The sequence below is a fragment of the Lutra lutra genome, chromosome 4 (genome assembly GCF_902655055.1).
Source record: "Lutra lutra chromosome 4, mLutLut1.2, whole genome shotgun sequence".
In the NCBI taxonomy this organism is placed as follows: domain Eukaryota; kingdom Metazoa; phylum Chordata; class Mammalia; order Carnivora; family Mustelidae; genus Lutra; species Lutra lutra.
Genome location: NC_062281.1, coordinates 163,826,551 through 163,851,186, shown reverse-complemented (window position 1 = coordinate 163,851,186; position 24,636 = coordinate 163,826,551). Strand labels below are relative to the sequence as shown.

The window sequence follows — 24,636 nt, the reverse complement described above, 5'->3', positions numbered from 1 at the left end:
GCAGCAGCTTCTCTGGGAAACCAGATGGCTGCCTCTGCCGTGTTGGGGGGCTCCTCTTCAACCTGGGAAGCTGGAAAGGGTCAGACCAGGCTCTGGACTGTGCCCCTGGGCTCTTGCATTCTGCCCTGCTGCCCTGTGAGTCCTTTTGGGTCAGCTGTCCTCCAGAGTGCAGCGTTTGCCCTGACTCTGGAGGTGTGTATCAGCTCTCCTATCCTCTTGGTTCTGACGGGGTTCTCATTGCCCCTCCGTGTGAGTACGCAGATGGGGTATGTGTTACATATCATATTAGTACACAGCTGGAGTGTCTTGGCATTATCTTCAGAATTTTCTCATGCTCTGCCTTACCTGACACTTCTAGCTCCTTTTCCACAACTGTCGGAGAGCCTTTGTGCTGTGACCTGGTTTCTGAAGAGTATGGTCCTGCCTTGTTACCTGAAATGACCGTCTTTCCCCTGCAGGGTGATAGGGCCAAGGAGTCCTGGGGAGTAAGGACAAGTAGATCAGTTCATAAGTGAGAAGTAGCAAAGGCAGAGGGCCGTGTCCCGCCTCTCATCCGCTGTCTCCCTTCTCTCCAGATTATGCTGCTGATGAGAGCTGTGCACCCCGAGGGTACCTAGCCGCCACAATGCAGTTTGTCCCTGGCCATTTCTCCTGTGACGTTGTGTGGGGAACCGTGATTCGAGTCCATTCACGCCTGAAAATGGGGCCCAGCATGGGGGTCTCTCGGGGTGTGTGACGAGCATGAGAGGCAAGTGGAGGGGGAGGGAATCTGGAGAAGGGGCTGTCCTGAGCCCCCATTACTCCCACAGCCATCCAGGCCCTGCGCTCCGTGCTCAATGCCTTCTCTGTGGTGAACCGGAAGAATATGTTTGTCTATCAGGAACGAGCAACGAAAGCTGTGTACTACCTGCGGTACGTGGGCCCTGGGAAAAGGGAGTAAGAGCAGGGATCAAAGATGGTGGCCAAAGAGCTATGTCCAAAGTCTGTGCCACTCTCTCCTAGGCTCCTGGAGACGTCCTGCAGCGACCGGCCATGGGAAGGCGATGCGCTGCCCCCCTCCCTAGCTCTGTCCCGAAGCCAGGAGCCCATCTACTCTGAGGAGGCCTCGGCACGTATCACCCCCACCCCGAGGACCCTGTGCTCCCCTCATACTTTGCCCGCTGGAGCCAGGCCCTTACCCAAGTTTCCCTATAGGGGCCTCGTTCTCCCCTGGACATGGCTTCTAGCCGTAGTTCTGATGCTGCTCGTCCTGTGGGCCAAGTGGACAGGCATATCCAACTTCTGGTGCATGGTGTAGGACAGGCAGGTAAGCACTGCTTGGAGGGGGCTGGGGAGTGACCAGAGGAGGTTCCAGAATCCTCCCGAGACTTCTCTTGGCACCTCCCTACTCTAGCTCATGCTGTGCTCTGGGTTTCCCTCAAGCAGGAGCTGGGTGGGACAGACACAGATATTTAGAGGATAGGCCCTCTAGCTGATTGAAATGCCGCTTGGGGAAGAGGAGCCGTGAAAGCTGACACATGGATGTCTAGCCTGGGTGACTGGGTGGTTGGTGGCTCCACTGGCTGGAGATCGAGGGTGAGTTTGGGTTGAAGGTCATGGGTTAGATTTGGGAGATGGTGAGCGTGAGGTATCCAACAGGCAACTGGATGTTGCTGTTCATGTTTACGGTTGCTTTAACATGTACGGGGTCTTGGGCTAAGGCTCTTACGTACAAGGTAGATGTTATTATTACTTTCATCTTAGAGATGAGGACACTGAGGCTTTGAGAGTTGACACCTGTCCATAGTCAAACAGTGAACTAGAACTTGGCAGAAGTAGAACCTAGTGCTGGCTGCCTCCAGTGTGTGGGGGAATGTTCGAGTCTAGGGGTCAAGGGCCAGGCTGTGGGGAGTCGCTGGATCCTCTGCCAGGGTCTCCACTACTCCTGCCATGGCTGTGTCAAGGTCCTGAGATTACCGATGAGCTAGTACGGGTGCTGCGTCGGCGCCTGGACGAGGCCACGCTGGATGTCATCACTGTCATGCTTGTTCGGAACTGCAAGCTGACACCCGCTGATGTGGAGGTCAGCTCCCTCCCAGCCTCCGACGGCCCTCCAGGGCTTGGGTATGGGGACCATCTGCTCTCTGCCCTCTCTGCGCAGCTCTGACGCCCCTTCCCCTCTCTTCAGTTCATCCAGCCGCCTGGCAGTCTCCCCTCCGAGGTGCTGCACCTGGCCCTCCCTGCCTCCTGCAGGCCCTGGCTTCCTGCCCTGGCCTGGTACCTGCGGCAGAACCTGCTCATCTTCCTGCACTCGCCCAAGTACACGGACAGCAACAGCCGCAATCACTTCCAGGTGAGGGTGGGCCCCTCTCCATACTCCCCCCGACTGCGGAACTGTTCCTTGCGGGCACTGCAAGTGACCTTGGCCTGTGGACCTGTATATACCACTGCCTCCCCCACCCCTCCACCTTTATTGTCTGCCCATGTCTTCCTGCGCTCCCAGCTGTGCCCATCCGCCATTCCCCACTGTGGACACCATCCTCTGATGGTTTCTGTCTGTCCACCCGCTTGGGCTTAGTTCTCTGTGGTACTTCCCTCCTCAGCATCCGCTGCCACCACAGGGCGGCCTCCCGGACTTGGATATCTACTTGTATAACAAGCCTGGCGGACAGGGCACCGGCGGCAAAGGTACACGCAGGGCGCAGCCCCATGCCGCTGCTGAGCATGCGAGAGCATCTTCCTGCCTCGAGGCTGCGGGGGGCCTCACCCAGCCTGGCCACTCAGGGTGATCTGTAGGTCTCGGACCCGAGCCTTTCTCTGGATTTCTACCCAGGGGTCGCCTGCATCACTCTAGCCTTCGTGGATGAAGTGGGAAGCCCCATCTCACTGGCCTCTTGGCCCCCCTCCTCTCCGGGGCCCCTAGACCCACTGCAAGAGGAGGAATTTGAGCAACTGACCCAGGTCACTCGCTGCCCGCCTGTGCAGGATAGTTCTTCAGGTGGGTCAGCAGAGGGGGTGCTGAGTTAATGCTCTGGGAACCAGAGGCCCCCTCATGTCATCCCTGTTCTTTCCCCCAGCTCAGAATGGGGCCCCACGGCTTCGACTGGACGTGTGGGAGAAGGGGAACATCAGCATCGTGCAGCTGGAGGAGAAGCTCCGGGGAGCAGCCCGCCAGGCCCTGGCTGATGCCGTCATGGAGTTGCGGCTGCTGCCAGCCTCCCTGTGTGCTGAGGACGCGTCTCCAGGTACGCAGGCTCCAGAGAATGTGCCAGGCCCAGGCAAGACCGGGTCTCTGGTGAGCTTGCAAAGGTGGGGCTCCGGGAAGGCATCGCAGAGGCTCCCTCCAAAGTACACATTCAATACACAGTTGTCCTGTATCTTCTCTGCATCAGCAAGGCGACATGCCAGCAGAAGGGTCCACACCCAGTTGGTCCCCCATTTCGAGAAGGATACTGCCCCAGGAACTCCCGTCACACAAACACGTAGCTCTCAGATGCGTACGCCACCATTGCCTGACAGGTGGAATAAGGGGCAAGTCACTGTCATACCTATTGCGGGGCTGGTCTGTCTGAAATAGGCACAGTGACAGGAGTCTGTAATGTCTGATGTCACAGGAAATCTCCAGAGCGGGTCATTGGAAACCAAGAGCCCTGCAGGCCGAGCTAGCACGTTTCCCCCTGGCCCTGGCCCTGGCGAGCCCGTCACTCCTCCCAGCAAAGCTGGCCGCCGTAGCTTCTGGGATATGCTGGTAATGAGAGGATGGGAAGAGGTGATGCAGTTGGCATCCGCCTTCTTGCCTGTCTCCTGACTCCCCTACACCCCCCATAGACCTTGCCCCGGACAGCCTGTCACATAAAGCGACTCTGTCCCTTTAGGGTATGCAGCAGGGCAGGGTCTCTCTGACACAGAGACCCTCAGCTGAGCAAGTGCCTTCACTTCCCTTTTCTCATGGAGTGCCCACAGGAGAAGTGGGCTTGCACCAGTGAGGGTGCCAGGGCTCAGGAAAGCGGAGTGCTGCCCGAGGCTGGGCCTGCCCCGGGCCTCCAAGCCCTGCAGGCTCTCATTACTGGTTCACGATGCCCCCATCCTCCACACCATCCCCCTTCCCAGCAGCACTTCCTCATTCACTGCCTTGTCCCCAGAGTAAAACAGAATGTGGGGACTTGGGTTCCCCCAAAACAACCGATGACATCGTCCTGGATCGGCCAGAAGACACCCGGGGCCGGAGGCGTCACAAAACCGAAAGTGTTAGGACTCCAGGTGGCACTGAGCGGGCATCAGGCTCAGATTCTGGAGCCCAGAGACAAAGGTGTGTGTGTGTTATGGTGTTGCGTCATTGGGTGGGGGGTGAACTCACAGGTAAGTGTTGGGTTTGTGTAAGCACACACATGTCACGTGTGGAGGTGAGGCTCACACCCCTGTGTCTTCAGACGCAGGACCACACAGCTAGAAGAGGGTGAGGTAGGGACCCTGCAGCCTGTGTTTGCTCGCGTGACTCAGCGCTGGATGGAGTTTATGGTTCAGATCGGTGAGACCCCCAGCCCCTCCTCAACTGTACTCAACCCCATGGCCTAGTCCCCAACCTACAGCCCCACCGTGACCTCTCTCCCCCGGTTCCAGGTTGTGCCTCAGTGTCCAGGAGCTCCACCCACATGGTGTCCCGATTCCTCCTTCCGTCTGTCCTCTCTGAGTTCACGACTCTGGTCATCTCCATGGCCGGAGATACCAGCGTCCGTATCTTTGAGCAGCATTTGTGAGTTTGGGTCTGTTGGAGGCTAAGCTCGGCTAGGCCTGGGAGGTGATAACCAGGGAATGGGGCTGTGCATGGATGGTCTGCTTTCTGTCCCTCCCTTCCTCCCTCCAGGGGTTCAGAGCCAGAGATCTTCAGTCCTTGCTCCCTTGGTCAGCTGTGCCCAACGCCGCGCCCAGCGATGGAGCGGCACCTGCTGCTTCTGGGAAGGAACTTCTTGCAATGGAGGAGACCAACCCAGCAGGGTGAGGGCATGGCCCAGAGGGAGTGAGTTCAGAGTTCTGGGGAGCAGGGTGGGCTCACGGGGATCTGCGTCTGGACCTCAACTGAGCATTCCTCCCATAGCTGCCAAAGCTGTGCAGCGCTTTGAGCCAGGAGGCGACGGGAGCTGTGGGCGAAGCGCTCCCCGGCAGAGGTTCTTGCTGCTGGAGGTCATGGACAAGAAGGTAGATGGGGAGCCAGGGGCTGGGTGGGAGAAGGAGTTCAGTGATGCCACTGACCCTGACCCCTGACTTCCAGCTACAGCTGCTGACCTACAACTGGGCTCCAGACCTGGGAGCGGCCTTGGGCCGGGCACTGGTTCGCCTCGTGCAGTGGCAGAACTCACGTGCCCACCTCATCTTCTGCCTCCTCAGCCAGAAGCTGGGGCTTTTCCATCATTGTGGCCAGTTGGACTTCCCAGTGAGGGACGAAAAGGTGCCTGTTGCTCGGGCTCCCTCCTCTAGTTCTGATTCCTAAGGGATTAGTTGAAGGAAGTGCCAGCCAGGAAGCAGGGGAGAGGGACCGACTGAGGGCAGAGATAGTGGGGAGGGAACATCTAAGAGAGGAGGCCATTGGGTGGGAGAGAGGGTCTGAAGGCAAAGGCCATAAACCCATTGTGACACTCTCATCTCTCTCAGGAGCCAAACCCATTCCTCCTGCCAACCATGGAAGCAGAGACCCTCATCCGGAGTGCAAGCCCCCCGCTGAGCCGCGAACAGGGCCGGCTGAGTGCCTCCTCTCGGGGTGGGGGCTCCCTTCCCCTCGACACATTCCCCTTCGATGAGGCCCTGAGGGATATCACAGCTGCCCGCCCCAGCTCCTCTCTCGGCCCTGTGCCCAGACCCCCTGATCCCGTCACCTACCATGGACAACAGTTCTTGGAGATCAAGATGGCCGAGCGCAGAGGTGAGGGCCCTGGGCAGGGCGGGGGCAGTCTGTGGAGTGTGGGAGGAGAGGAGTGACAGCTCCTGGGGGCCATTACTAATGCCTGTACCCACCAGAGCTGGAGCGCCAGATGAAGATGGAGAACCTGTTCGTGACATGGCAGCAGCGTTCTGCCCCAGCCAGCATGCCCATCAGTGTGAGTGGCTCGAGCCTGTGTCCTCCTTGAGCATCCTGGGACCCCATCCCTGGCCACCATTCCCATGCTCACCACCTCATCTCCCCAGGCTGCAGAGCTAGAGACCCTGAAGCAGTCGTCCCGCCTGGTGCATTACTGTGCAACGGCCCTGCTCTTCGACCCAGCTGCCTGGCTGCATGGGCCCCCCGATACCTCTGGGCCCCCCGAGGGCCAGGTGAGGGTCCAGATTCCTGGGTCTCTCCTGCGGGACCTCCGTCCACCCCCGTGGTGCGGTTGACTGAGGCTAGAGCCTGCCTTAATCTCCATTCCCCCAGCGGCGCCATCGCCCCGAGTCTGGGGCTGGGAGCCGGGAGGCCCCCACCAGCTGCGAGTCTTTAGATGCACCCCCGCCAGGGGCCCGGGAGGAGCCGTGGCTGAAGGAGCTGAGCCTGGCCTTCCTGCAGCAGTACGTGCAGTATTTGCAGAGCATGGGCTTCGTGCTAGTCCCGTTGCGGCCCCCCTCCCCAGCCCGCAGGTGAGCACCCCTTACCCTCCCCCTCTGCTGCTGCGGGCACGGCCCCAAACACCCTTGCTGTCTTCGCCCCATCTCCCTCTGAGCCCCGTGGGCCTTGTTGCACGTCCTTCCGCCCGGGCCAAGCATACCCACAAGGGTCAGGGTCGCCTTCCCACGGGCCCCAGGCACGGCCTGTAAAACTCCCAGCTGCCCAGGTGTGCACACGGGGGTGCTGTGTACCTCCATGCCCTGGATCTGGGCCTTAAGGATTACTGGCCTGGTCACCACAGGGGCCTCTCCAGGTATCTCGTGTGGTTCGTGGCCCAGGAAGCCCTGTCCTTGCTGAGTTAGCCTCTCTCACCAGGGACCCCTGTGCTAGGCCCACCTGCGTCATTGTCCTCCCGCCCATTCTGGGACAGTTGGGACAGGTGTCAGTGTTGGGAAGCAGGCAGCTCATCTCTTGCCACCTTGCAGCTCCATGGAGCACAGCCATGGCCACTCTTCTTGTCCTGTGTCAAATCTCAGATTCCCATTTTTGTGACCCCTGCTTTATGTTGTTCTCAACATCTGAGCCTCCAGAGTCTGTGTTCCAGCCCCTCCCCGGTGGCTATGGGAACCTCCCTCTTTGTGTTGCACACGGTTACTTTTGAGTACGAGTTGTACTTCCTTAGTTGGACACCACCTGGCCCAGAGAGCCAATTCCAACTCCTGAGCGTTTCTGAAACCAGCTCTCCAGCTCCCAGGCCTCCCGCCCTCTCCTGGGCATTAGGAAGAGAGGACAGGCCTGCTCCTTTGGGACTCCACCCCTTTCATTTCTGGGCATCAGGGCCTGAGAAGGAACTCTACTTGGTTCCTAGTGGGTCCCCCTAAAGGAGCATCTCTGAGAGACTTCAGTTTCCATACTTTCCATTCAGTTTGAAGCTCTTCCCCAAAAGTCTGGGTTCCTTTTTAAAACAAAAGACAATAGGGGCACCTAGGTGGCTTAGTCACTTGGGTGTCCAGCTCTTGATCTCAGCTCAGGTTTTGATCTTCAGATCATGAGTTCAAGCCCCACACTCGGTATGGAGCCTACTTTTAAAAAAATAAGTTTTTTTTAAAAGACACTGGGATGAAAAATATGTTTCCAGAGCCAAATTTACAGTCAGGCCTTCGTCTCTCACCAATCTCACCAATCACTGTCAAAGTCTTGTTCCAATTTCCTTGAGGATCAAATGAGACATTTCTTTTCTCCAGAGGCTTACACACGCCACCTCACCGTCCAACCTGATTGCCAACAAGCACTCTGGTGCTTTATAGCTCCTGATGTAATGAGTGCATCCTACTGGCCCTTGGCTCTTTTCCTGGTTCACAGTACCTTTCCTGCTTCTCTTCTCCCCTTACCACTGAGTTGAGTAGGCCTATGGGACCCTGAAACAGTCCCAGCAGCCTCTTGTGCCCTAACCTGTCCCCTCTCCTCTCACCAGTGGAAAGGGGCCTGCTCTCCACCCCCTCCGTAGAGCACTCCTCCAGCTTCCCCTTAGAGAAGTAGCTGCCATGGAGCCCTGCTACCCCACGGTGTACACCTGAACTCCAGTCCCAGCCACTTCCCCAACACGGTACCCCAAGCAGGTCCTTTCCCTCTCTAGTCCCGTTTCCACTCCTGCAGGTCGCTTGCCCGTGAAAGTGATTATGGGGCTGCTGGCCAGACCACTTCCCCTGCTGGCCTGCCTCATCCTCTTCCCCCCTCTTTTCTGCAGCACCAGCCGGCTACGGGCCATGGCCATCCTTGGAACGGAAGGTCGAGGCTCCTTCTCCTGCCCTAAAACCAAGACTGATGGGAGCCCCAAGGTAGTGCATCGTCATGTACCTTCCCCGGCAGTATAATTAATTAGCGGTGCCCCAGCCCCAGGTGTCACTGAGCCAGAATCACTGACCCAAATCCTTATCTCGGGAACAAAATGAGAGGCACAAAGAAGGCACAGGCTCTCACACGACATGCCTGGTGACCGGAGGAGCTGAACTAAAGTCTAGAGGGCTTCAGGTCCCTGACCTCACTCAATCCTGACTCATTCTCAGCAGTCCTGGGAGCTGGCCCTGCCCCAAGGCAGACAGACAGGAACATAAATAACCACCAAATGCCAGGGGTACGCTGGTACCCAAAGGACTCCCCTGCTGATTCAAGGCTGGTGAATCCCCAACCCTTGCCCCTGAACCCTAGTGTCTCTCCTTTCTTTAGAGCACTGGCTCTCCAGTCACCACCTACCACCTGCAGCGCGCACTGCCTGGGGGCATCATCCTCATGGAGCTGGCTTTTCAGGTGAGCAGGAGGAACAGTGAGTGGGGAGAGCTGGACCCACCTGGCTCTTACCCTCCTGATCTCATCTTCACCTTCTCTCCAGGGCTGTTACTTCTGTGTCAAACAGTTTGCCCTAGAATGTTCCCGGATCCCCATGGGGCAAGCTGTCAACTCTCAGGTATGTGGTGAGGACGGAGAAATACGAGGTCTCAGGCATAGTGCATCCCCAGTGCGTTGTGGCCAATAAGAGGATGGGTTAGTCTGGGCCAGTGGGGATCTAGTGCTGTGGGGTGGCCAAGTCATGGCCATTCCGGCATTATGACTGGGTCATCCACCCCTCACCCTCGCTCTGTCAGTGGGCCAGACCATATTCCACCATAGCGCTGGAGGCAGAAGGCAGTCCAGCACAGTGGCTGCTCTGGTCCCGTGGTCACTGTGGGACTGACAGGAGCCCAGTACCATGGTCAATTCATAACCATAGATGGCCAGTGAGGACCTTTGAACATAGTGGGTAATCTGACACTTGGGGAGGTCAGTGCCGCGGGCAGTCCTGGCCTGATCTAGAGCTGGAGATAGCCAGGCTTTGTCAGGATCGCCACTAACACTTAGAATGAGGACCAGAGCTCCCAGCCACACAGCGTACCCCTGGCATTCGGTGGTTATTTATATTCCTGTCTGTCTGCCTCGGGGCAGGGCCAGCTCCCAGGACTGCTGAGAATGAGTCAGGATTGAGTGAGGTCAGGGACCTGAAGCCCTCTAGACTTGAGTTAGTTCAGCTCCTTCGGTCACCAGGCATGTCGCGTGAGAACCTGTGCCTTCTTTGTGCCTCTCATTTTGTTCCCGAGATAAGGATCTGACTGGGCCTAGTCTGCCTGACTCCTTATACCTGGATAGCTCACATCCAGCCCATGGATGGTTGCCTTTAACTTGAGTGTGGACACCTAGAAAGCCATCACGGGATAAGATGACCCAGAAAAGCATGGTGACCTTACGTTCAGAAACCTGCCTGGGCCAGAGTGCTCCAAAGGAGCTCTGGACAGGCAGGTACACTTTCTCACTTTGCTGTCGTGCTGGCGGAAATGACCCAGCCCCGTGACTCTCTAGAGCTCCTTGAAGTCCTTGTGGCTTCCTGCCCTGATCTCCATCCAGCTAGCCTCTCTCTGCCCCTCCTTGTGTAATCGCCGGCCCTGTGTACGTACCTAAATTGCTGCACTGTTGCTGTTGTTGCCAAGTGCACAGTGTGCAGGCTCACCAGAGAGGAGAGCTTTCCTCTGCCTGTACACCTAAGGGGACCTGCATGCATGCAGGTTAAGTGCATGCCCCCTGCAACATGCTAGTTGGCAGGACTGGGGCTGAAATCTAGTTCTGTGGCCGGGAGCCCTCAGCTAACATGCCATCATGCACCATTGCTGACAGTGACGTCATCGATGTCCCTGAGCCTGAATTACATCCCCCCCGGCCTTCCTCTCTTCCTCTTCCCTCCTTCACAGTCATCCCGAGCCCTTTCCACCCTAGTGCCCATGATCATCATAATCTATGGGCCATTCTGTTTACCACATGTTCTCTAACTTTACGAAGACCTCTACTTCGTATGAGGATAAGGGAGCTTATATGTCTCACACGAGACATTGTGACTCAGCCAAGACCACACAGCTACTCTGACCCCTAGGCCATAGTTTCTTTGACAGCCAGTTCTTTCCTTTCCTAATAACTCCTGCACCCAGTGCTTCCGTGGGCCTGGGCCTGTAGAACCTGCCAGCCCGGCACCATGGGTCCAGCAGCCGACACACTCTCAGTGATGGTGGCTTCCATCAGGAGAAGCACCAGCTCCATGTCTCCACCTTCCTTTCTTCCTCCATCCATGGTTCATTCATTCATTCACAGATCAGTTAAAGGAGGCCCACCCTGGCCTAGCCTTGGCAGGGTGTCCTAGAGGATGCTTTACGAATGAGTAGGAGCTAGCCAGATTTGGGAAGCAGGGGGAACAGCGTTCCAGGCAGACAGAACAAGCCGGTACAAAAGTGTGAAGAGAACATACAGTGTCCTGGGAAGAGCAGGTAGTTGAATGGGAAGGTCAAGCTGGAGACATGGGAAGAACCAGGAGAGACTTCCCAACAGTGCATTCCACGCCTAGCCTCCCCTGGCCACCTGCACAAAACTGGCACTTGGCTAGATTCTGCATAACATTGTCTTCTAACGTCCTACATCCTCCTGTCTGCGGCCTAACGTTGGCCATCCTGTCTGCCCCCCGCTAGAACGTACACTCCTTGAGGGCCAGGTCCGCCCCCTCCCAGTGTATCCCTAGCACCTCGAAAAGTATCTGGCAGGCACTAAACAAATATGTTTTGCATCAGTGATCTGGGCCAGACTTTAGCGGACTCGGGTAGAGTCAAAAGGCCCATCTGTCAAAACGGTTATAGTTTTCCGGTGTGAAAAAGGGAGTATGCAGAGGGGGGCTTCCCGCGGAGGGGGCTTCCCAGAGAAGAGGGAGACAAACGGGAATGTGCCAAGCGGCCTGCCAGGTCCTGACCCGTGCCCCGCCCCCCTCCCCAGCTGTCCATGCTGTTCACGGAGGAGTGCGACAAGGTTCGCGACCTGATGCACGTGCACTCGTTCAGCTATGATTTCCACCTGCGCCTCGTGCACCAGCATGTGCTAGGCGCCCACCTGGTGCTGCGGCACGGCTACCACCTGACCACCTTCCTGCGGCACTTCCTGGCTCACCACCCCGACGGGCCCCACTTTGGCCGAAATCACATTTACCAAGGTCGGTGCCAGAGGACAGGCCAGTGAACCAGAGCTAGACCCCATGGAGTCTCCAGACCTGGACGGATGGGACCACTTCCTGGGGCCAGACCTCCACCTCTCCTGTCCCATCCTATCCCATATTGTTAATCACCTCATGTCACTTGGACGATATACCTGTGTCTCTGGTTTCTGTCTTTCTCTGAAGTTCTTCATGGTGTTTCCCATCAAAGTTTAGATTCTGAGCCACATTGGGCCCACCTCTGTGTTCCCCAGGACCTTAGGAGCCCCCCAGAATAACAGCCAGTCCACTTGTCAATAAGAACCTTAGGGATGTCTGTCTCCCCATCCCACCTGTTCAGTATGTCTGTCTCAGGCTCAGCATCTCCTATAACTCACCCCTCAGGGACACTGGAGCTGTCCACACCACTCATTGCTGCCCACCAGCTGTACAACTACGTAGCTGACCACGCTAGCTCCTACCACATGAAGCCCTTGCGGATGGCCCGGCCAGGAGGCCCAGAGCATAACGAATATGCCCTGGTATCGGCGTGGAACAGGTGAACTTGGGTGTGTGGGGGGCACCAGCATGTGCTCTGGCGGAGCTGAGGTCAGGGCCCCCCCCACCCCGGGGGGCAGTAGGGAGACGTGTTTTCTCAAGCCAGAAGGATGGGCGTGGCTTCATTAGAACCTCAGGGCCGGCGTCTTCCCCACCCCCACCATACAGCTCTGGCTCCTACCTGGACTCCGAGGGACTTCGTCACCAGGACGACTTCGATGTGTCTCTGCTGGTGTGTCATTGTGCCGCACCCTTTGAAGAGCAAGGAGAAGCCGAGCGGCACGTTCTGCGGTGAGCAGATCCCCTACCTCAAATGTGCTCATGGCCCAGCCTTCCCAGTACCCTTGCTCTCTCTCTGTCCCACTGTCATCACCACATTCCTACCCTGTCCCCACCCCAGGCTGCAGTTCTTCGTGGTGCTCACCAGCCAACGAGAGCTCTTCCCCAGACTCACTGCAGACATGCGCCGGTTCCGGAAGCCGCCCCGACTGCCCCCTGAGCCAGAAGCTCCTGGGAGCTCAGCTGGTAGCCCTGGGGAGGCCTCGGGGCTTGGTCTGGCCCCTGGACCGGCTCCCCTGTTCCCCCCACTGGCTGCAGAGGTGGGGGTGGCGCGGGCACGGCTGGCTCAGCTGGTCCGGCTGGCTGGAGGCCACTGCCGTCGGGACACACTCTGGAAGCGCCTCTTCTTGCTGGAGCCTCCGGGGCCTGACCGGCTACGGCTTGGGGGGCGCCTGGCTCTGGCGGAGCTGGAGGAGCTCCTGGAAGCAGTCCATGCCAAATCCATTGGGGACATTGACCCCCAGCTGGTAAGCAGCCATGTGTTCTAGATGGGGCCTGTTTGGATACTAGGGGTTCTGGCAGCAGCCGGGGTGGAGGGTGCAGAGCTCTCAGGTGGCTCTCGGACAGCAGATGCAGCCCCATGGACCTTCCCCTAGGACTGCTTCCTGTCTATGACGGTCTCCTGGTACCAGAGCCTGATCAAAGTTCTCTTAAGCCGTTTTCCTCAGAGCTGTCGTCATTTCCAGAGCCCAGACTTGGGAACTCAATACCTGGTAAGTCTCCCTGAGACTCCTCTGAAGGGGGAGACGTAGCTGAAGGCCTTATCAGAGAGATGACATGTCCCTGAAGGAGCCCCAACCTAGCTGGGTCTGCTTTGGCGGGAGGCCTAGATGGAACAGGATCCACGTGAAATCCTTCAAGCCCTGAGGATTTGTGAGAGCAATCTGGAGCTCTGACCTTAAAAGCTCACAAAAACACACATCTGGCTAGAGATCCTGAGGGCCAAGCTCTGGAACCTCATCAGCCTTAGGGGCTGACTCCCAAGAAGGACCTCTGGGGCTTTAAAGCCTCGTCACCCAAAGCATGGTTGTCACACTGGCAGCGGTGGCAGCACCTGGGAGCTTGCCGGAATGCAGGCTCTCAGGCCCCAGCCCCGACCTGACTGAGCAGGTGTAGCCTAATCTCCAGGGGCACAGGAGAGGCTAAAAGCACTACCTGGGCCAGGTAGAGGGAAGAAGGCTCAGGTGTTGGCTGGACAGCATGGGGGGTTAAGAGACTGAAGACGTGAGCCTGATGAGAGCGGTGGTTGTGGGGAGGAGAGATTTGGAAGACTTCCAAAAAAGTAGGCGCTGGTCCAGGGGTCCCACAACAATGCTTGTGAGGAAGGTGAGTTTCAGGGCCTGAAGGGGCATTCCGGGACACTGAGTTGAGTTGGTAAGGCTGTGGTTGTTGGGGGCAGGGGTGAGCAGATGGGGGCTCTCCTGTGGATGGGGGGAGCGCTGAAGCAGGAGTGGATTTGGGGGAAGGGTGATGAGTTGAGTCGGAGGTCCATGAGGCCCTCCCAGGACCACATTCTAGAAGGTTTATGGACGCTGGGGACCGGAGCCCAGGAGATAAAGACCTGGGCAACAGCTACGTGAACAGGTGGTCACTGAAGCCTGGGAGTAGAAGGAATCACCTGGAAGAGATCACTGAGCTGAACAAAGGGACAGCCAGATATAGGGGGTTAGTCCGAGGGGAGGTCAAAGCGATGCAAGACCAAGGACAGGAGGCAAGGGGGAGTTGTGCCAAGGGTAGAGAACGCTCAGCGTGCCAGCTTTGTGCAGGGCCTCTAGACGAGCTCTGAAGCCTTCCAGTTAGGTGCCTCCCCCTCATTCTGAGGAGGCTGGTTGGGCTGACGGGGAGCCAGCGAGGATGAGGACGGGGGTTCAGTTTAGAGACAAGGTTCTGGGGCCTGGAATGCAGGTGGGCTCAGGTGTGATGGGAGCAGGCCTTCCTCAGACCGGCCCCACTTCCAGAATGCCCTCAAGGAAGGTGGATGCTGCCTCAGGTGACACAGACCTCATTCCCCATGTCACTTTGGTGTTTCACTGCAGGTTGTGCTGAATCAGAAGTTCACAGACTGTTTTGTTCTGGTGTTTCTGGATTCCCACTTGGGAAAGACGGTAAGAATGGGTGAGGAGCTTTGTGTCAGCCTAGCGGGAGGCTTCCCCTAGAGTCTAGGGAAGTTGGGGAGCCCTACCCTCCGTGCCTGCCCTCCTTCCTCAGCACCGCACCCCTCCCGTGTTCCCCACAGTCTCTGACAGTGGTTTTCCGAGAGCCCTTCCCAGTACAGCCCCAGGACAGCGAGAGCCCCCCTGCCCAGCTGGTGTCCACCTACCACCACCTCGAGTCCGTCATCAACACAGCTTGCTTCACCCTCTGGACCCGCCTCCTCTGAGGACCAGACCACTGAATGGCACCATTCCTTGAACCATGGGGGTCCAGAAGCTTGCCCACTTGAAGCAGGACTGACCAGCCCTTCTGGGTCCAGACTGAAGGGGACACCAGAAGCTTTGTGACTAGATCTCGGGTCTGCAGCCCCGGCCTCACGGTGAGAGCTGCCCTCCTGAGCACTTGCCACTTTTGACTGGCCAAGCTTCAGAGGGGTAGCCCAACTCCCTGAGGTGCCCATCTCCTCTCAGTCCCCTGGGCCCTTCCAGGAAGGGACTCCACCTTCCTGCTCACCTGGTGGAGTCCCAGGAATTCACAGCAGTTGGCAAGCACTCACCCGAGAGCTCCTCTGCCTGAACGCCGCCTCCAAGGCCCCAATGGCTGGCAGCCACCCCGCCCTGCTTTGAGCCCTCTGGTCTTCATTTCCCACTTGAACATCATTGCTGGACGTTGCCACTGAGATACGTCACCTTGGTTCCAATGCCTGCTCTGCCTCTGAAGCCCCTGTGACCACAGGCAAGTCCCTCAGCTCTCAGACCTGTGGTCTGTGGTGTGTAAATGAAGAGGTGGACTCCGAAACCCCCGTGTGCGCAGGAGACTGGAGCACTTGAGCGTGAGCCGAACGTCCCTTCTCTTCCCTTCTCACCAGGCGGGAAGCAGCCCCGGGAGAGCGAGGGGTTAGACACTGTGTGTCCTCCCACTGCCCAATAACACACACATGGGACAATGTTCGGCAGGTGGTCTTTAATGCAGGAGATGCAGGCCGCCCTGGGCTCTGTCCCCCAGAAGCACGGGGGGTGCAGGGCGGGCCCTCACTGGCCAGCCTGAGGGTGGCCCCGCCTGTCCCAGTATGCACGAAGCCAACTCAAGCCCTCTGCTGTGTCTCCTGAGGAGAGAGGGAGGCGGTGGCATCTCGGCCCATGAGGAGAAGAGCAGCCATGTCCAATACCTGTCAGTCCAGAGCTCCCTTACCCCAGGGCCCGGCCTGGAGCCCCGGCGCCCCCTCACCTTGAGGCCGGTACTCGCAGCCCACAAAGCCCTCATAGCCTTCATCCTCCAGCAGTTGGAACAGATAGGGGAAGTTCAGCTCGCCGGGGCTGTCAGGCTCCCCCCGGCCTGGGACCTGTGCCACCTGCACATGCCCTAGACACAGATGGCGGCAGGTGGGGGCCTCAGGCTCCACCTGAGGCCTGAGGGGCGGAAGCGAGGGGGTGGTGGGGGTTGAAGGGGTGGGAGCACAGCAGACAAGAAGGAGCAAAAAGACCCCTCTCACCAACGAGGGGCAGGAACTCCCGTATATTCCCTGTCAGGTTCCCGTCCATGATCTGCCAGTGGAATAGGTCCTGGGTAGAGAACAGTAGTCAGAGACCCTGCACGCCCCCCTGCTCTCACCCCATTCTCCCCAGATGTGGGGAACACTGGGCCTTCCGAGAAGCATTTCCTTTCTTCCACTTACCATCTGTAACTGGAGGTTGGGTCTTCCGACCTTCTGTAAGATGGCTGCCGCTGGGAGAGAAACCGGGGAGGTGGCCGTGAAACCCAAGGAGAGCGCAAGATTCAGAGGGGACTGGGGGAGGCACAAGGCTGCGGTCCTACCCTGCTGAGGGGTGTCCAGGAAGTACTGGGGGTCGGTGATACGGGTGTTGATGGGCTCCAGCAGTCCCACGAGGCTCTCCTAGCACCACGGCGGACCCGTGAACAGAGCTCTGCTCCAGTTTCGTGCCCCCTCCACCAGTGACTGGTGAAGCCCGTCCCGTTCCCTCTGAGCTGGGCTAGTGCCCGGCCTCCTGCCTCATTTGCTCTCTCAGCTCTGTCTGTCCTTGGTCTCACCTGAGCCAAAACTCCAGCTGCGTGCCTCAGGTTCTCCAGAAAAACGGTCTCCATTTCACTCCTGACTGCTGCTCGGTCAGCTCCCTGGGGCACTCGGCCAGCCATCAGGTGAATCCTGGGGGGAGGTGGCACTGGAGGAGGCTGGGGAGGCCATCCTGACAGCAGCAGGGCCTCATTCCTGTGGCTCCTTGAGCGCACCTCCAGCTGTCCTCCCTACCCCCCACCCCACCCCCCACTGGCTGGGCTGTCACCCCTCCCGCCTGAGAGGCCTCTCATTTAGCGCTCCAGTGGCCCCTCTCTTCGGGGCAATAAGCATTCGGGTCAGCCTCATTCTCTAGCAGGTATTTTTTATCCCGGGCAGCTCCACTCCTTGCAGCTGTTCCTTAGATCCTTCCCATCTGCGCTCTGCCCCCACCACTCACCAGTCATGACCCCCGTTGCCGTTTATTTGATCCGCCCGGCTCTGCCTCTTCCACCTCCTCCTGCCATCACCTGATCTCTCTTGGCCACACCCAACTCCAAAGGGCCCCATCTCCAGCCTCAGGAACTCTGCTGAGCGCCCCAAGCCTTCTCTTGTCTCTGGTGAGTGCACCCTTGCCTCCCGTGCTCCCTACATCAGGCAAACGCGTGTTCATTTATTCGAGCCCCAGTTCAACATCACTACCTGTAAGAAGCTTCCTCTGATCCCAGACAGTTGCCATAAACTGACCCTCCAATGGATCACTCCCTGTGTTTACTTTCCTATCTCCCTGGTCAGAGCTCCTGGCACAGGATCCCTGCATGAAAGTGTGGCAAACACAATGACACAGGACGAATAAAATACAAAAGGCAATTGACAAAGGACCGGGGCTGGCAGAGTGAAGGGCCAGTGCGCGGACTTCGGAACCTCTCCAACCTGGCGTTGCGTTCTCCCAGACCCCAGACGTGGGGCAGGGGCTTGAAGGAGACCCGGCAAGGTGGGGAGGAGGTGGAGGAGAGGGTAGGATACCTGGGACAGCCCAGAGCCTTGGCGTACAGCACTGCCTGTTCCAGCCCCTCTCGGAAGGCTGCTTGCCTCCCGGGAACGGCCCCCAGTCCCATTTCCCCTTTCTCCCGGTCTCCTGCGGAGAGAACAGGCCTCAGACCCGGCTCGCGTTCCCGGGCCTCCCGGAGCCCCCCGCTCCGACCCCGCGGCGCACCAGGGGGCGTGTTGATCAGCACCAGCCGCAGCCCCGCTTCCCGCGCCGCGCGCGCCAGTGCCTCGGACGGCTCCGTGTACGGCCAGGCCACCTCGGCGGCCTCGAAGCCCGAGCTGCCGGCCGCCCGGAGCCGCGCGGGTAGCCCGGGGAGCTCGGGGAACAGCCACGACACGTTGGCCGAGAAACGGAGCGGAGCCATGACGGACCGGGCACATGCGCGCAGGGCAGAGTCCAGGACCCGCCGGAAGGCGGAAGCAGGCGGGGCGCGGCGGAGCAGACCTGACCTGGCCGGGCGGGGAATCGCCGATCCGGGGGAGGGCGCTGCGGGGCCAGGCTGGGCCCGGCTCGGGAGGGCGCGCCTGGGGAACCAGATCCGAGGTGGGGCGCGCTGGCGCCGCGAGCCGAGCCACGGCCCTCTGTGCCAGCCTTTTTTGGTTAGAAAAGCATTGTAGGGTGAAGACCGAGGACGGCCCAGAAAAGTGACATTTTCGAGACTGGAGAAAGGGAAATGCGCGGAGAGGCGACAGAACCAAGCGAGAGAAGCTTGGCCCGGGGGGTCGGCGGGAGAGAATACCCCCTCCCCGCCCCCCACCCACCACCCCCCCGCCACCTCCTACCGCGGGAGGGTAGACGGGGCGGGGGGGGGGGGGGCGTGTTGCGGGGGATAGTTGGGAGCCCCAGGGGCTGAGAGCCCAGAGAGAAGGGCAAGAGAGAGCTGGCCCGTCCCGAGAACCCAGTTAAAAGTGAGGAATGTGAACTTTAACAAATAACTTAGTATTTCCCCCATTATAAAAATAGTATCTGTTCGTTATGCAACGTTTGAAAGCTACAAGACGAAATCAAGAACATTTAAATCACCAGTCATCGCACCACTAACCGCTAACTTTCCCTTACAGATGAAAAAACAAACATAAGCAGTTTTTTTTTCCCCTTAGAGAATTCTGATCATACTGTACATGCAGTTTTATGGTCTGCTTTTTCATTTAATATTATTTCGTTAACATTTCCCCGTGTTCAATATCCTTCAAAGTCATTGCATTCGCTCCTCATTGTGCCATGCCCGCAGCCCAGAGTTTATCCCACTGCTCTGTTGATGGTCATTAGAGTTTTTCAACATTCGTGTGTGCTTGTGTTGTGAAAGCACTTGAATGCACCTCTTGGCTCCATCTCTGAATTTTTTTCTGAGGTTCCTTTGAAATGTCTATTACAGTACTTGCCAGCCCTAAGTCCTTTATAAGGAGAACTGGCCCCACCCCTGGTCTCCGCACTGAGCGGCTGTGGGTGAGGGCATTCCCTCTTCCCCCAGCTGATTGGGACACAGGAGGACATCTGATCCAAGGGCAGCGGAAGCCTCCACGGGCTGAAGACCCATTAGCTGCCTAGTTTGGATCTGGCCAATCAGATTCTGTTTCTCAAAGTCCAAACCTGGAAGTACTGAGAAAGTCAACTAAGAGGTAGTCTTGCCAAGAAAATGATTGTGGCTCTAGAAACCAAGTAAGCAAGAGTCAGTTAGTTGGTGAAGGAACGCGAGCGCAGGCAGGGGAGTAACCACACACAAGAGTACGAGGGGTAGAGATGGCACGTCGAGAAACTTCTAGGTGGAGTTTATCCGGCTGGTGAAACCAACAGACCTGGGATTTGTGCACTTCCCAGGCTGGGATGTTTAGACCTTCCTGGGTTTCTGTTGTCTGTAGCCTCTTAATGTTTCTTTTCTTTTCTTTTTCTTTTTTTTTTTTTTTAAGATTTTATTTATTTGACAGACAGAGATCACAAGCAGGCAGAGAGAGAGGGAGAAGCAGGCTTCCTACTGAGCAGAGAGCCCAATGTGGGGCTCGATCTGGGGACCCTGGGATCAGACCTGACCCGAAGGCAGAGGCTTTAACCCACTGAGCCACCCAGGTGCACCTGTAGCCTCTTAATGTTTCTTGAGAGAATCAGAATGAGTTTATTTCATCCTCAATAACCCGAATGATTGGGAAGAATCCTAAGGCTGGAATTACATAGTCTGCAAATAGGAACATGTTTAAGGTCTTGATGCTCTGCTAAACTGCTTTATATATATATATATATTTTTTTTAAGATTTTATTATTTGTTTGTTTGTTTGTTTGTTTGACAGAGATCACAAGTAGGCAGAGAGGCAGGCAGAGAGAGAGGAGGAAGCAGGCTCCTGGCTGAGCAGGGAGCCTGACTCGGGGCTTGATCCCAGCACCCTGGGATCACGGGCTGAGCCGGAGGCAGAGGCTTCAATCCACTGAGCCAACCAGGTGCCCCCCCAAACTGCTTTTTAAAACCATTGCGAGTTTATACTCCGCCAGTATGTGGGTGGAAGTCCTCTTGGTCAGTTTTCTGTGCTAACTTTGAGAGAAGGAAGCTCCAAGGGCCGCATTAGGAGCACCCAACTTCCACTCCCTGTCGCTGCGGACCTCTATCCCCAGACAGGCTCGCGCAGACACCTGGGGTCCAGGCCAGCATCAGAGTTCATCCAAGCGGCCAGCAAGTTCCATTGCTTAGTTCTGCCTCTAAGAACAGACTGCCACCAGCTATTCCTGATCACCTGATTTCTTGCCCATTTGCAGCTGGTATTATACTTGGAACTTGAACTTGTCCTGAAATGTGTTTCTTGGATATAGTCCAATCAGGATGTGACCTCACTAAGTTTAACATTTTTTTTAAAGATTTTATTTATTTATTTGACAGACAGAGATCACATGTAGGCAGAGAGGCAGGCAGAGAGAGAGAGAGGAGGAAGCAGGCTCTCCACTGAGCAGAGAGCCCGATGCGGGGCTCGATCCCAGGACCCTGAGATCATGACCTGAGCCGAAGGCAGAGGCTTTAACCCACTGAGCCACCCAGGTGCCCCTAAGTTTAACATTTTAATCAATTCCAACTTCAGCATGTTTGTAGTCCAATGTTGACCATGCAGAATAACATCTAAGGAAAGTATTTCCTTTTTTTTTTTTTTTTTTAAATGCCTCGTGTAAGGGTATGAGCCTCTGTGGTAAAAGTGTGAAGACGAGCAAGTGAATAAAGACTGTAAAATCCAGGGTGACCGTGAGCTCCAGATGGGGAGGGAAGAGGGGAGGCTTCAAAAGCCATGGCCATCCCCTTTCTCTCAGGCTGGCTGAGACGGTCCTATAGGCACGCACCTCCATTTTATCACGACTCCCTCTACCTCGCATCTATTTTATAAATACCATGTTGTGTCTATTTCATATTTAATAAAAATGAGTTTGTAAAGCCTTCTGTAAGCATGACTGCCACCTGTTAGCACATTTTGCATTAGCATCCTTCTGGTAATGCCATCTTAATCGCAAGGCTTCTTCTACAGACTCAGCTTGTTTGTGATAGACTGTAATCACCACGTTCTGGAATCAATGTGTCACTGTTCCGTGTAGTGGTCTTTTATCATATTACCTGCCTAGAACCTATGGTCGGCAGCCTGTCCAGTCCCCCAGTGATGTCCTCCTCCTGTCTTCACACCCTCTCTCCTTGAATGTGGGCTGGACCTGGCAACTTCCTTCTCACTGAGAGACTAGAACCTCAGAGATTAGGTCACAAAAAGGCTGTGGCTTCCGTCTTCGGTGCCCCCTCTCACTCTTTCACTCCCTCACTCTGAGGAAAACCAGCTGCCCTGTTGTGAGCTGCCTTCTGGAAAGACACAGGTCAAAGTGCTAACGTCTGGCTAACAGCCAGCAAGGACCTGAGGCCTGCCAACCGCCATGTGAGGGAGCTTGGGAGCAGACCTACTGCCAGTAAGCCTCAACACTGTACCTCCAACCACATCTTAATTGCAGCCTTGTGACAGATATGGTTCGAATCAGAGATACCACCCCTGGATTCCTGACCTACAGAAACTCTTTGGTAGAAAATGTTGGTTGCTTCAAGCCACCAAGTTTTGAGGTAATTTGTTGGCAACAGTGGATAATTAAGAAAGGATCTTTTTTTCCTTCTGGGATAAGTTCCCTAGTTTGAGGAAACAACGTCACTTCTACCACTCTGGCACCTTAAGGTATAATAAATGGGTGCTGCCATTTATTATACCTTATACTCTCTCATCCAGGTCCCACTGATTGGTCAATGAGGGGGCACCTGCCCTAAGCCGTGTCAACCATATAACCTGTCACAGACATTGTAGGTCACCTACCCAACATTTGTTCCCTTTGTTCTGCTTCCTAATAGAACCATAGCTCAAAGGGACAGTCAGCCAGAGAGCAGAAAGCTAACGTACAGAGCAGAGTGACAGAGAAAAACCAAATGGCACTGTGTTCAGCACTTGGAACCTCTATGAGGGAATCAACCAGGCTAGCCTTCTGACTTCATCTTAACTCTTTCTAGATACCAGATATACCAGAACAAACTTGCTTTTTCCATCCCAAGATCCAGCATGGTGCCCAATTCCAAGAAATATTTGGTTCTCTTGGTAAAATGTAACTTCCTCAATTTAAAGACCTGAACCCTGAGCCCTGGGGCTATGTATTTATGTCATTTTCTGAATTTATATAATTTCATGCAGCCTGTAGCAGAGCCTTTATCTTTTCAAAGTCGTGAGTTTATGCTGTTTGCATTTCACTCCGACTTCCTTAAGCTCTTTCCTACCTTGTTCTAATACAAGAGCATCTTCATTTCTTTTTTGAGCTACCAGTCTTTATACTAAACCCTTCTATACAGCAATGCTCAAATCGGATTCCACAGATCATGTTCTATATTTTCATGTCCAACCATGTGTTCACTTACAGGTGCCTAGATGTAAGAATAGCAGCATTCAAGTGTTACTCAGTTATTGTTATTTTTTTGAGCCACTGAAGGTGCATCACTAAGGTTTGGGAACCGATCTTCCCTGCTTTTCTCAGTATACCCACAGTAGTCCATATCACACAGACCCGTGATTGCTTGGAACCACCTTGGAAAGGAAGTGAAGTCTTCGGTAAAGTTTTCCTTTCATAGCTTTCTCGTGGATCCAAGCACATCATAGAGAAATATCCACGGTGCATCCACATTAGGACTCTCCCACTCAAATTTCAGCGCATTTAAACAGAATCATCTCACACACACAGTACGTTGAATAACATCATTATACAAGACAGCATGGAATCATTTTATGAAAATTGTTTGCATGAATGATCATATAATATTCTTGGAAAGGTATTATCATATTTGCTGTTTCATGTTATACGCCCTTATCTTGCAAAGAAGATTTCCTATAACTGGCCCTTTAGTTTCTATTCTGTTGCTGGTGGTCCGGATCACATCCAGACCCCCTCTCCTTGCGCCCTTCCCTTACATGTGCGCACTGTTAGTGACACACAAGTCCCTAACAGCCTTAACTAGTGCCAAGTTATTTAACCAGATACCCCATGCAAACTTTAAACTTGGTTAAATACAACCAATGTATGTGTGACTCAAAGGGCACAGGTGTGAATATTCAAAAAGCTGGGGTTTATATTGGAAATTTTGAAAAATCTCAGCAACCCTGAACAGAATCCTATCCTTCCCTTGTTTAATCTTTACACATGTGAATTCTACTCTGGGTGTTATGTACCTACTTTTTGCTTCTTGTTTCTTTTTCAATATGTATCAGATATATGTAGGGAATATATTTTTAGGAAATATAAATAAACTCAGTCTACCTTACTGTTCTCTTCCCCTCTAGAGCTTTGGCCGTTCTTTCAACTGCATTTTATTCCAAAATATGTTAATCCAAAAAGATTTTAAATATCCAAAAGATTTTGTTATTAAGTAATCTCTACACCCAACATGGGGCTCGAGCCCCCAACCCCTAGATCAAGAGTTTCACACTCTATCGACCGAGCCAGCCAGGTAATCCAAAATATGAAGACTTTTATCATTCCCCTGCTGATGAACAAGATTGCCTCCAAATCATCACTATTACCAACAATAAGCATTCTTGTCTATGTTTTATGTGTGTGTACAAATACAAATATTTCTCCATCATCTGTCCCCTAAGAGGACTTGCTGGGCCATAGGACAAGGGCACTGAAAGTTCTAATTTGGGGCGCCTGGGTGGCTCACTTAGTTAGGGGACTGACTCTTGGTTTCAGCTCAGGTCTTGATCACAGGGTCATGAGATCAAGCCCCACACTGAGCTCTGTGCTTAGCACAGAGTCTGCTTAGGATTCTCACTCCCTCTCCCTTTGCCCCTCCCCGTTGCTCTCTCTCTCTCTCTCAAATCAATAAATCTGTCTTTTTAAAAAAAGAAGAAAGCTCTAATTCACCACTAAATTGCTCTTCAAAGGGTTTTATCAATTTGTATTCCTTCTGACAGTCTGTCATAGAACCTATTTCCCTATATCTTCATCAATACTGAATCATATCAGTTTTTAAGATTCTTGGCAACCATGGGATGCCTGAGTGTTTCAGTCTCTTCAGTGTCTGACTCTTGATTTCGGCTCAGGTCATGATGTCAGGATAATGAGATCAAACCCCACGTCGGATTTGGGGCTACATGCTCATCAGGGAGTCTGCTTGAAATTCTCTCTCTCTCTCCCTCTGCCCCTCCCCTGCTAAAATAAATAAATAAATCTTTAAAAAGATATTTTCGCCAACCTGAAGGGGAAGAAATGTCTTTTTTTTTTAATTTTTTAAAAGATTTTATTTATTTATTTTTGAGAGAGAGAGCGAGCAAGAGAGCACAAGCAGGAGGAACAACAGAGGGAGAAGGAGAAGCAGACTCCCTGCTGAGCAGGGAGCCTGATGTGGGACTCGATCCCAGGACCCTGAGCTATGACCTGAGCCAAAGGCAGCCGCTTCACCC

General features: G+C 55.1%; 2 protein-coding genes and 1 long non-coding RNA gene across 5 annotated transcripts in view; 1 reads left to right on the top strand and 2 right to left on the bottom strand.

Annotated features, from left to right (window-relative positions):
• SZT2 (SZT2 subunit of KICSTOR complex) overlaps nt 1-15,586 on the top strand; it is a 51,569-nt gene extending 35,983 nt beyond the window's left edge. Inside the window, exons 43-73 of one of the 3 annotated variants that reach the window (XM_047725406.1) lie at nt 576-728; nt 810-912; nt 1,003-1,108; nt 1,195-1,306; nt 1,944-2,062; nt 2,168-2,332; nt 2,583-2,667; nt 2,813-2,977; nt 3,057-3,274; nt 3,372-3,498; nt 3,594-3,727; nt 4,122-4,288; nt 4,410-4,507; nt 4,600-4,732; nt 4,844-4,974; nt 5,075-5,175; nt 5,249-5,425; nt 5,629-5,896; nt 5,992-6,071; nt 6,160-6,285; nt 6,386-6,585; nt 8,301-8,391; nt 8,780-8,860; nt 8,943-9,017; nt 11,393-11,606; nt 11,991-12,144; nt 12,312-12,434; nt 12,544-12,949; nt 13,079-13,195; nt 14,519-14,587; nt 14,719-15,586. In XM_047725406.1, the coding sequence (XP_047581362.1) occupies nt 576-728; nt 810-912; nt 1,003-1,108; nt 1,195-1,306; nt 1,944-2,062; nt 2,168-2,332; nt 2,583-2,667; nt 2,813-2,977; nt 3,057-3,274; nt 3,372-3,498; nt 3,594-3,727; nt 4,122-4,288; nt 4,410-4,507; nt 4,600-4,732; nt 4,844-4,974; nt 5,075-5,175; nt 5,249-5,425; nt 5,629-5,896; nt 5,992-6,071; nt 6,160-6,285; nt 6,386-6,585; nt 8,301-8,391; nt 8,780-8,860; nt 8,943-9,017; nt 11,393-11,606; nt 11,991-12,144; nt 12,312-12,434; nt 12,544-12,949; nt 13,079-13,195; nt 14,519-14,587; nt 14,719-14,862 (4,442 nt within the window). In that variant the 3' untranslated portion in view covers nt 14,863-15,586. Of the gene's footprint in view, nt 1-575; nt 729-809; nt 913-1,002; nt 1,109-1,194; nt 1,307-1,943; nt 2,063-2,167; nt 2,333-2,582; nt 2,668-2,812; nt 2,978-3,056; nt 3,275-3,371; nt 3,511-3,593; nt 3,728-4,121; nt 4,289-4,409; nt 4,508-4,599; nt 4,733-4,843; nt 4,975-5,074; nt 5,176-5,248; nt 5,426-5,628; nt 5,897-5,991; nt 6,072-6,159; nt 6,286-6,385; nt 6,586-8,300; nt 8,392-8,779; nt 8,861-8,942; nt 9,018-11,392; nt 11,607-11,990; nt 12,145-12,311; nt 12,435-12,543; nt 12,950-13,078; nt 13,196-14,518; nt 14,588-14,718 lie in introns of all 3 variants that reach the window. The other 2 variants (XM_047725405.1, XM_047725407.1) reach the window with 2 other exon arrangements.
• Nucleotides 809-7,068, bottom strand: LOC125097610 (uncharacterized). The gene is made up of 3 exons (XR_007126562.1): nt 6,950-7,068; nt 1,179-1,327; nt 809-923 (listed from the first exon to the last, which is right to left on the bottom strand). It is a non-coding gene; the product is annotated as an uncharacterized LOC125097610 (long non-coding RNA).
• Nucleotides 15,581-18,131, bottom strand: HYI (hydroxypyruvate isomerase (putative)). The gene is made up of 8 exons (XM_047725408.1): nt 17,864-18,131; nt 17,674-17,785; nt 16,686-16,800; nt 16,452-16,530; nt 16,312-16,361; nt 16,129-16,198; nt 15,864-15,998; nt 15,581-15,741 (listed from the first exon to the last, which is right to left on the bottom strand). The coding sequence occupies exons 1-8, from the start codon at nt 18,060-18,062 to the stop codon at nt 15,668-15,670; spliced, it is 834 nt and encodes a 277-aa protein (XP_047581364.1). The 5' UTR covers nt 18,063-18,131; the 3' UTR covers nt 15,581-15,667.
• Between the last annotated feature and the right edge of the window lie 6,505 nt (nt 18,132-24,636).